At 44.0% G+C, this 12,074-nt stretch overlaps 2 protein-coding genes and 1 long non-coding RNA gene across 8 annotated transcripts in view; 1 reads left to right on the top strand and 2 right to left on the bottom strand.

Annotated features, from left to right (window-relative positions):
* Positions 1 to 12,074, top strand: part of LOC105423790 (transmembrane protein 114) — a 517,194-nt gene that overhangs the window by 87,195 nt on the left and 417,925 nt on the right. The gene's annotated exons all lie outside the window — the stretch shown is intronic.
* Positions 1 to 12,074, bottom strand: part of LOC148935632 (uncharacterized) — a 136,116-nt gene that overhangs the window by 17,030 nt on the left and 107,012 nt on the right. The window lies entirely within an intron of this gene.
* On the bottom strand, positions 224 to 1,268 carry LOC148935638 (uncharacterized). The gene is made up of 2 exons (XM_089081042.1): positions 1,066 to 1,268; positions 224 to 989 (listed from the first exon to the last, which is right to left on the bottom strand). Exons 1-2 carry the CDS (start codon positions 1,266 to 1,268, stop codon positions 794 to 796), a joined length of 399 nt encoding a protein of 132 aa, XP_088937168.1. The 3' UTR covers positions 224 to 793.

The following is a 12,074-nucleotide window of genomic DNA, read 5'->3' as shown; positions in this document are numbered from 1 at the left end:
ATTGATGCCTTCAGCACCGTGATAAATAATTACGAAAAGATAAATAAGAAGATGATATAAAAAATTGGACAGGGCGCGTGGATATGACGTCAGAGGAAGGGGCCGCCACCGCCGCCGCCGCCACTGCCGCCGCGCCCGCCGTCACCGCCGCCGCCGCCACCGCCGCCGCGCCCGCCGTCACCGCCGCGCCCGCCACCGCCACATCCGCCGCCACCGCCGCCGAGTAAAAAATAAATATCTCTTTCTCGTATATATATTATTTTTTCCGTTGCGGCTCTCTCTCTTATGGAGAATGTTATTTTTCTAATTATTTTATGGTGGGGAAGAAAGAAATGAAAGAAATACATGTTTTTTGCATATTATATATGTTTATATTTTTAAACAAATTGAATACATTTTTAAGTGTGAAATTTTTTTATTCACATGTTTTTTTCTTATACACTAAAAACTAAAGCTATCAGCTCGCAATCGATGAGTTGACGTCTATCGAAGATATCGCAATCGCGTATCGCGTTCGGCACTTCCTCGGGATCTGTTACAACAGACGCGATGTTGGAGAATCGCGTATACTTGGTATCGATCGTATCGACGAATCTGACGAGTCGATCGAACGTCACATCGATACGTTCAGAGCAAACATTCGACGTAACGTCGATTCGATCATCGTTACGCGTACGTTCAAAGATTCAAGACGTACGAGTGTAACGTCGTTCATCAGGTAAACTCTGACGGTTAACGGTCCGATGCTTATAAAATTGTCTTTGTAATCGTTTAGCAGCAATTTATAGATATTTCATCGCTGCTCGTAGAGCGGTCCCTTCCACGTTTCGAGAGACAGTAACAATTCCTGTCCCCGATGATCTCCCAGAGCGATCTCCACGTAGCTTGGTGGACTAACGTTGATTCCAATTTCCAAATATTTGTAACCCGTGGCCGTCAGAGTGTAACGTCTGCTCAGTAAGCGCACCGCTCGACGCTCCACCGAAATACTGTGGAAATTAAATATATAATATTGCACAATATTGGAAAAAAGAGAAAAAAATAAAAAATGCAGTTGAAACTTACGCGTTACATTCCTTCTTTTGTTTTTCGCCATTGTACGGTACGCTGTTTCCTTTGGCGGAATACATTGCGTGTTGTTCGAATGATGGAGGAGCGGAGTACCTTTTTTGTCGTGCAGATCGTTCGATGGAGGACTGATCGTGTAAATTTTTGACATGGCAAACCGTTAACCTCCCCTCCTTCCCTCCTTTTTCTAGGAATTTCATTGTTGCAATCAAACATGTAGCGATATGTTCGCAAAGGAGCGCGATGACGTTCAAATTTTTTTCTAGGAAAAGCCCGCGAAAAGATAGCTCTTCGTAGAAATCGACGTACGTGTCGCGGCGTGTTAAGAGAAGCGCCGATACTCCGGTTACTATAAACAAATCAGGGAGACTTATGATGGCTTTTTTCGCGGAAATCAGCGTACGTGTCGCGGCATGTCAAGAGAAGCGCCGATACTGCTATAAACAAATTGGGGAGACCTATGATGATGCTCCGACAAAGGGACAAAGAAACTGTCGATGATATAATGGGTCATGGGGTGTGCAGGATCACAGTAGATGGAAGTCTAATGTGTGTGAAAAAAATAGTTGACGGTGAAAATGGATAATGTGTTAAATATAGAAAATGTGTTTAATATGGATGAGCAAAACTTTGTGAATATAGTGGACGAAGTGTTTGAAAATAAAGAAGAAATAGAGATTGACAATATTGACAATATTGACATTGATATTGAAGACGAAGAGCACACGTTGTCTGACGATAGCAATTACGTAAGTGATCAAAGTAATGACCTTACGGATTATGCAGAAAAAATTGTTACCCGTTCGGAACTCCTTGCGTTGAATAATAATAAAAAGTATTGTTCAATACAATTTTATTATTCAACGGGTGGTGCACTAACTCTGTGTGCCGATGCATGGTTCGTCTGGCGGACACTGACATTGGAGTATTGTATGCCATTAGGAAGCACGAGATAGATACTCTCAATGCGCTAAACAGCCGTGGCTAAACAGCCACATTTTGCTCCAATTGCCAACAGTCCGTCTGTATAATAATGCCATGCAACATGTGCCCAATTTGCACAAATTGAAAAAAGACAACATTGTGAACGAGGCATATGCAAGTGCTCCGTGGAAGAGTGTGCTGTGATATAAAAACAATATGGAAAAGTCATTGGAAGAATTAACAAGTTCTTCGTTATGGGATATATTCAATCTCTCATCTATCAGTGAACGTGGCGGTGTATTTTATAAAGAGACACTATACCTCAACTCCCCATTTCCCGATTCCTAGTCCAAGAGTTAAGGGACGCTACAATTCGATTCTCTGCTTCTCCGCTCCTTCTAAGAGAGCGGAAATAATTCTGGAAGCGTGCACATATTATCATTATAGAGGACACGCATACAATATATTACTACCTCTCTCGCGGCAAAAAGTAGCAGAGATAATTCCAAAAAGCGAGGATAATCATATATGGTTGTTCTATTCCCATCAATCTCCGGACATGTCGGAAATACAACGCTTTATATATTGGCTTCGAGTTAAAGCAGCTACAGAGAAAAGAAAAAAAGAAAGTAAAAAAATGTAAAATTGTTTTGATGAGACAGCACAACAATTTAAAAAAAATCAAGATTTTGCAATATGGAACACCTAGAACGAGTGGAACGCGAGCTGCTGGAGCAGTGTAGCCAAGTCGCTACCTTGGTGGAGTGTTTCGCGTGGTTGCAACAATGTGAGGAGTGCATCGAACAACTCGAGGAACATAGCCGTGTTAAGCGTCCTCGACTCACCGTTGCAAATAGACAATCTGCGGTGGCGACGATCGCGGGTGCAAAAGTACAACTAGAAAGACGTTTCGTACACGTTGGTGGTGAGTACGCGAGTACTAGTAGAGACAATGGATCTCTCGTTTGGCGATGGCATTACTTCAGTTCGTCTGAAAGATTGCAGTCACATACAACGGACTGCGAAAAGATGAACGATTGCGCCATCCGACTGCCGAGCGAGGACGACAAATGGCTCGAATTCAAGAACCACACGAATAAGGAACGACTTCCATTCATCGTTTACGCGGACTTGGACGCGGGTACGCGATCATTGCCATTTTACCGGTCGTTACCGTGGTCCCGCGCATTCAAATTGTAATCTAAATTATAAAGATTCATATTGCATTCCCATAATATTTCACAACTTATCCGGTTATGACGCGCACTTTATCATCACGGAAATAGCTACAGCGCTCGAAGGCAAGATCGACGTGCTGCCGATAACAAAAGAAAAATATATTCCGTTTACAAAACATGTTCAAGATACCACCGAGAGATCAGATTCGCGAAATTGCGTACGCCTGCGATTCATAGATTCGTACAAATTTTTAAATATTAGCCTTGATAAATTAGCATCTTTTCTAACGAAAGAAAAATTAAAAATTTTACATTCCGAATTTTCCACGATATCAAACGAAGATTTTGATTTGTTGATGCGCAAAGGTATCTTTCCGTACGAATACGTGGATCGCGCGGACAAGCTGGACACGCATCTACCACCGCGCGAATCGTTCTATAGCTCGGTGACACGGTGTCGGAGAACGATTACGCGCACGCCGTGAACGTCTGGCAGCGATTCTCCATCCGAACGCTCGGCGAATACAGCGATCTATATCTCAAGACCGATGTCTTGTTATTGACCGACGTTTTCGAAAATTTCCGCGAAAGTTGCGTCGCGAGTTATTATTCGATCCCGCGCATTACTACACATTGCCAGGTTTCACGTGGCACGCCATGTTGAAACATACGCGCGTAATATTTGAGTTGCTCACCGACATCGATATGGTTATGTTATCGAACGCGGTATACGCGATGGTCTCAGTCAATGTTCCGGCAGATACGCGCAGGTCAGTAATAAGTACATGCGTTCGTACGACCCGTCGAAACCGTCGTCATACCTTATGTACTTTGACGTAAATAATCTGTACGGATGAGCGATGTGTCAACCGCTGCCCTATGCCGAATTTCGATGGATGGAAGACATTGAGAACTTTGATGCGAGCGCGATCGCTCCGGATTCGTCTACGGATTATATTCTCGAGGTCAATCTCGAGTATCCGCATCATTTGCACGATCGACACACTGACTTACCTTTCTGTCCGACGCGCGATAAACCACCCAGCACGCGGCAGGATAAACTTCTCGCGATGTTATACGATAAGAAGCGGTATGTCATCCATTATCGCAACCTACAGCAATGTACGCGCCATGGTCTTCGTATCGCAAAGATATATCGCGTACTAGAATTTGCTCAATCCGCCTGGCTCCGCGATTACATCGAACTCAATACACACTTTAGAACGCGAAAAATGATTTTGAGAAAAATTTGTACAAATTAATGAACAACGCGGTATTCGGTAAAACAATGGAAAATGTGCGCAATCACGTCGACATTAAACTTTTGACCAAATGGGACGGACGGTATGGCGCGGAGGCAATGATCGCGAAACCAAATTTCCACAGCCGCAGCGTCTTTGCGGAAAACTTAATCGCCGTCGAATTGCGTAAACTCGAGGTAAAATTCAACAAGCCGATTTACGTGGGTATGTGTATACTCGACATATCGAAAAGCTGCTTGTATGAATTTCACCACGAATACATGTCACTGCTGTATCGCGAGAAATGTAAGATCATGTACACCGACACGGACAGTCTCGTATATCACATCGAGTGCGATGATGTGTACGAGGTGATGAAACGCGATATCGCTAGATTCGATACGAGCGATTATCCGACGGACAACGCGTACGGGATGCCTCTCGCGAATGAAAAAGTACCCGGTCTAATGAAGGATGAGAATAACGGTGCGATAATGACGGAATTCGTTGGACTCAGAGCGAAGATGTATGCGGTGAGGGTGGACGGCAGAAAAGACATTAAAAAGGCGAAAGGTGTAAAGAATAACGTCGTAACGCGAACAATAACGTTCGACGATTATACGCGATGCTTGAACGAAGAAATCGAAATGACTCGTCGTCAGTCGTGTATAAGATCCAAGCTACACCAAGTATACACGGTGTCCGAGTCGAAAATCGCTCTGAGTCCGTACGACAAACGATACCGACATCGTACCGGATTCGACGGAGACGTTACCGTGGGGACATTAGCAGATTCCATTGTAATATATATATATATATATATATATATATATATATATATACATGTTTATACAATGTACATATATTTTTATATTTTTTATATAGTTTATATGTATGCATATATGCACGTATGTATGTATGTACGCACCTATGTATCATATCTATGAATGTATGTATGTATGAACGTATGTATGGTATTCTTGTAGTTTTATACGATACTCTTTTATATGTAATATAGATGTATGTATTTTTTATAGTTCTTATATGTAGTTTTTACAATAAAATTTAGTTGTTCAAATTTATTTTATATATAATAGCAACCAAGATCCTGCTTGCTGAGGAATTAAATTTAATTCTCTCTTCTTTTTATTTTTTATTTAATGTATACTCAGCTTTATGCATATATTGTTGTTATGTTTTTGTTGAATTTATTTAATGTATACTCGGCTTAATACATATATTGTTTATAACATGTAGTTATACATGTAGTTTTACATGTGTTCTCGTAAGTTGCATACATGTATAGTTTAAAAAATGTAATGGAAGAAAAAAATAATAAAAACTCTTTGTATACATGTATACAGTGTATATTTATTTTTTTAATACATTATTTTTAATACATAAAAATAAGAAAAAATGAATTAAATCACATTGCTTTTGTTTATCCATGAGTTATGCGATCTATCGAATCCCAGCCACTTGACGTAAACCTTGTCTCCCTTCCTGCGTAGTACTTTCTCCACGAGATACACATCCGGATGAGTCGCGCGATGCAATTCGTGCTCGTAGAACGCGCCCGCGACCGATTTTCCGCGATAGTCTTCGAGCAGATAAGTTATGGGATTAGTACGTTGCACTTTAACGATCTTAAACACCTCGGTGGTCCAATTTGGTGTGTAACCTTTTTCGAAAATTGTCTTGTACTTGCTCACGCGTACCGATACGCCTACTTTGAATTTTGCTGGACCTGCGATCTTTATCGCGCTGTATACCGTATCCAAGAGTTTTTTGGCGATCGTGGGAGTTACGTCAACGGGTCGCATGCCGAATAGTGCGATGCTTGCGCGCGTTGTAATCTGACACGAGACGCGGTAGCGCGTCGACCACTTGTAAGTGCCGTTGAGCGTAAACATCTTCCACATGTCGTTCTTAAGCGTGCGATTGAATCGTTCGACGATCGATGCCTTCAACACCGTATACGTGGAATAATGATTAACGTTGTGTTTTATCAAGAGTTTTTGCACATCGGCATTGTAAAATTCCTTTCCCATATCCGTTTGCAAGTTTCTCGGGCATCTTCCGCTCTTTCGAATTATCTTAGCGATAGCGTTAGCCGTCTCGCTTCCGACCTTGCTCTTGAGCGGTACGGCCCAGGCGTACTTGCTCAACGCATCGATGACGGTGAATATGTAGTGATGACCTCTGTTGAAACTCGAGTACGGACGCATCTCGACAATGTCAGCCTGCCACAGATCGTCGTATCCCCGAATTATGACACGTCTTCGTGGAAAATTTCTCCTCGCCGGAGCGTGCAATTCCTCAACGAGTCGTCGCCTCTCGGAGCTAACATTTTTTTCACGTCCATCAGATCGCATGTTTCAACGATGTTTAATAGTAAATAAGATATACAATTTAAAATTGTTTTTTTCCTCACTGACGTTAATCGACTGGCTCGTTTCGTCGATACGCGATTAATTTATAATAATGCCGGCTTCGCGAAGTTCCTTGATGATCGACACATCTCGTTGTCGTGAGCGTTATTACCAGCTCGGTGCGAAGCGTCGAGCAATCGGAGTCGATCCACCAGTTCGTTGGGATCGTCCCAATGCACGTAATCGATCTTGTTGTCGTTTAACTTCATGGCGGTTGGTATATTACTCACGCCTGCACCCTTTTTACGCCCGCTACTTCCATACGTAGATACGAGCGGAGCGATGATGTTAATATATTTGGAACCCCTATTGCCCTTGATGGGATTATGGGCGCTATGATCACGTCTATGAGCATTTGTTGTTAATAATATACTTTTATACGTTTGTTTGTCATCCTCGATAAAAACCGCGTCATCGGGAAGTCTCTTGAAGATCAATTCGTACAATCCTGGTATATCATTGTATCTCACATTGTCTATGATTATGGAGTCATTTTTGTCAACGTCAAATTTCTTGTCACCAAGCATCGCACCACTGTTTTTATCGAAATAAACACCGTATACGCGATCAAATGTATCGTTTTTTCCATTATTATCGAGGAGAGGGCTTACGTACTTTTGCCCTAATGGTCCCAGCTGATTATGCAACGCCTCTCGACCTTGTTGCGTTTGCAGACTCTGTTTGATGGTTGTTTCGAATGACGGTTCACTGACGTCTTTTGTTTCGAAAACATCTTCCTTTTGCAGGAATAGCGATGGTTCTTTCGGTGGGTTTTTCGATGGTTATATCGGTGTAGACTCGAACACGAGTGAATCTGACGCGGCTTTCAATTCTTTCGTTGTACATCGTTTTTTAAACTGCGGCGTTAATTTCAACCATCCAACATCCGTCCAATATGAATCCTTGTCAGTAGTAGTAATTGTAGTATTGTAGTATTGTTATTGTTGTCGTCATCGCTGTCTTCACGTTTTTGTTTTTTCTTAATACCGAGATCCTTTGCTTCTCTTTCAATCGATTGAGATTCCTCGGTTTTTTCAACAATCTGTTTTAGAGGTTCGACGATGGGCTTGAAGCGTTTCTCCAACGCTGTATCTTCAGCTATTTTACCAATTTTTAAAGCGCGATATTTTTTGCGAATCGAATCGCTCGTTTTCGCAATCTGTTTCGCTATTTTCTCGCGATCTTTGGTGTTATCCATGTTGCCTGCTCCACGTATCGACATCGATTAACCACGTTACGATACCGCGAACTTGTTAAATTCCTTTCTGTATCGCCCATTGATAAGCGGACTGTCCTTATCTATCACTAGAAATCCATACTCGCGCTGCCAACAATCGCGGCATAACGCACAGAATTCATCGTATGACATGTCGGTATTCACGTGATCGTTGTAAACATGTTTCAAGTTGGTACCATCCTGTTTGAACAGAATCAGCAGGTTCGCATTGTCGCGTATCAGATGTTTAGGTATCCTCGCGTACGTCTGACAGAGCTAGAAGCAATCGACGTTCGAGTGGCGGCCCATCGAAAAATATTCTCTCACAGCATCTTGGTTATCGCACGCAACGTCGTCGAAGACGAAGATCGAATTGGGACGTGCCTCGCTCGGTGGAATGACGTCACTGTTGTTGGAGAACGTAGCCGATTTCTTCTATCGATGTTAGTAAATTTTCCAAGTATCGATATTTCGGTTGTTGCAGCGATTTCGAGTATACGTACACGTTCTCGAAAACGTACACCGTGCGGACTCTCGAGCAAGCTTATGAGAACGTTGGTTTTACTGCAATTCGACGATCCGCAAATGATGCGGTGCGTAGTACTCGGTAACATTTCACCGTGCTTGCGCTCCGTCGCGATGTCTCCCATCATTCGCGCTCTCTCGTCACAGTTCGCGACGCGTATCGTCAGCGGCTGCCGTACAAATTTCATGTTCGCACTGCGTTATCTAGGCTTCGATCGAACGTCTATTTAGAGACGCGCGAAACCACGAATCGCTCAGTAGCAAAAATGTATCTCGCGCTGTCGCATCTCTCTGATATTCGGGATTTGAGCGCTGAGCAGTTGCAATATATACCGGAGGTCGTACTGTTACGCGTGTGCAGTAATTATATCGATCACGTATGAGACAAGCTTCCGGAGTATATAAAGGCGGATTTGGAGGTTCAAACCTATCGTCGAGCATTATAATCAATCGTGGGATCGAGATCATATAGATGGTCTTGCACCGAAGATAAAGGATTGTGGCCTATGCTAGCAGCAGCGTCAAACGAAGGCTACATTGGAGGCCTGCTCAATCGAACGATAAACGCGCTTCCTTTCGAACTACATATCCCCGGCTATCAGTTTTGCGGTCCGGGTACTCGGCTGAAAAAGCGATTAGCCAGAGGTGAAACGGGCATAAATCCACTGGACGCGGCGTGCCGTGAACATGACATTGCGTATTCTCAGAGCAACGATCTCACCGACAGACACGCGGCGGACAAGGTACTCGCTGATAAAGCCTTAGGACGCGTCATCGCGAGAGATTCGGCTCTGAGCGAGAAAGCTGCAGCTGCAGCCGTTTGGGCAGCGATGAAAGCCAAGACCAAGATCGGCATAGATATGAAGGCGAAGAAAAAAGCCGGCAAAAAAAAGAAACGAATACTTCCAACGGCGAAACGAGGTGTGTTACCGATTTTGCCAATTTTGGGCGCTCTCGGGTCCTTAATTGGCGGAGCGGCCAGCGTGGCGGTAAACGACAGGAAAGTCGCGCAACGTCCACTCGAGGAACTGCAACGTCGCGCGATGGAAACGCCGGGACTGTATCTCGCTCCGTACAAATACGGACGAGGACTGTATCTCGCCCCGTACAAAGGCGGACGAGGCGTAACAGCGAAAAAAAGAAAAAAAGAAAAAAAACGCCAAAGAGACAATAAAAATACCTACGGGTGTAACCATCAACGTACAATTGGACCAGCTGGCGAAGCGTATGCGCGTACCGTACTTTAGAGGTTTTCATGCGTGACGCATTACCGATTAGCGGCGCGCGTCGAAATGAAAATGGTATCGTAAATCTGGACGACACGACGGGCCCCGGTACTCATTGGGTAGCGTACGCAAAGAGAAACAATCGCGTTGTGTACTTTGACAGTTTTGGTAATCTTCGACCGCCCAAGGAACTGATACGAAATTTCGGAGACGATGCTATGATAGAGTACAATCGAACGTCCTATCAGACGTACGATCAGAGCGTCTGCGGACAGCTGTACTTGTGATTTCTTCTCCAAAACGGTCGACGCGCGTGAATTTATAAAGTCCGACAAAATGTCGCGGCGTCTCAGTATTCGTCGAACGTTTTTTTCAACATGACGCTGACGCTTACACTGAGCGGGAAGAGCAGCGTTCTCGCGACAAATTACTCTCTAGCCATAGATTTGAGTGACGATGACTACGAGCTTGGTCTAACAATTTTGGAGACTTATCACACGATACCGAATGTAAACGCTTCGAACAATACATTTTATTTTGGCAAAGACGATGCAGAAATTACGATTCCCGAGGGGTCATATGAACTGCATGCCATAAATGAATTTTTGAAACGTGAGATTTTACGGAAACGTCCGCGACGCGACGCGCCCGAGGGTAATGCTGGTGACACCGCGCGCGGCGATGACGAGATTGGAGAATACCCGATAGTGCTCCGCGCAAATTACAACACGATGAGGTGTGAGATTAAATGCGCCTACAGAATAAACTTTAACAAGTCTCATAACATTGGATCGCTGCTGGGTTTCTCAAGGCGTATACTGCAACCGCGAAGGTGGCACGAATCGGACGTGTCGATCAACATAATGAACGTAAACATTATCCGTGTAGAATGCAACGTGATCGCGGGCGCATACAGCAACGACAAAAGTGTGCACACGATACACGAATTTTCGCCGAGCGTGCCGTCAGGATATAAGATATCGGAAAGGCCGATGCAGATCATTTACCTGCCAGTCATCGTACGGAGCATTACGGAGCTAACGATACGCATTGTTGACCAGAACGGACGATTGCTCGATTTCAGAGGAGAAGAGATCACCGTCAGATTGCACGTACGATGGCGACAGCGATAATGCGAGCGTGACATTTGAGATGCTCGTGTTGAACGAAGCGAAGCATACGCAGAGAGATAACGCATCTTTTATAAAGAAAACATCGATCGACAATATTCGCTCATTCGGCTGCGTCAAGAAGAGGAAGAAACTTAACGCGTCGAACGTTAAATTTTTACAAGCTTTAGGATTCGCGGTGCGCAACTTGTGAAATGACTGATATCCTAAACATCGAAGACGAGCCAATCTTCAACTATCGCATCGTCAAGATTGAGACTCATGCGTACAACCCGTTCTCCAATACGACGTTCGGGTACAGCGATGAGATAAGAATACCTATACAGCAACAGGATCTGTACACATTATCGTACGAAAGCTTTCTATATATCGAGAGAAAACTAATGAAGAACAGAGTTGTCGAGGGATCTGATGTGGTGTTGGGAAATAATTTTGTCGCGTTCCTTCGATGAGATTCGATACGAGCTTGATGGTGTGGAGATTGATCGTAACAGAAACGTGGGCGTAACCAGCACGCTCAAACATTACGTAACGACATCATCCGACAGAAGCGTGATTCTGAGGAATGCCGGTTGGGATGCGCATACTAGCGCGGATGGATATTTTAATTTTTGCGTACCTCTCTACACACTGTTGGGATTTTGCGAGGATTACAGACGCGTGATAATCAACGCTCGTCACGAATTGATACGATCTCGTAACGACAACAATTGCCTGTTGGGAAATTCGGCGTTGGATTCCGTGGTCGACTTATTCAAGATACAATGGCGAATGCCGCACGTGTTATTGAGCGAGATAAAAAAACTATCGATGTTGCGCACTTTGGAGAGCGGACGATACTTGAGCATGGCTTTTCGCTCGTGGGATCTGTACGAGTTTCCGCTGTTACAGCGTACAACCAAGCATTCGTGGGCCATCAAGATCGCTACTCAGCTCGAGAAACCGCGATACGTCATCTTTGCTCTGCAAACAGGTCGCAAAAATGTCATGGCTGAGGACACGAGCCGATTCGACGACTGCAACTTAACCAACGTGAAATTCTATCTGAACTCGGAATGTTATCCTTACGACGATATGCATCTTGATTTCGACAAAAACAGATGGTCCGTGTTGTATGAAACGTACGCGCGTTTC

This window comes from Pogonomyrmex barbatus, unplaced genomic scaffold (genome assembly GCF_055798465.1).
Source record: "Pogonomyrmex barbatus isolate J1 unplaced genomic scaffold, ASM5579846v1 scaffold4, whole genome shotgun sequence".
Taxonomy (NCBI): Eukaryota; Metazoa; Arthropoda; class Insecta; order Hymenoptera; family Formicidae; genus Pogonomyrmex; species Pogonomyrmex barbatus.
The sequence above is the reverse complement of the archived record's forward strand: the minus strand, read 5'-3'. Positions and strand labels throughout refer to the sequence as shown.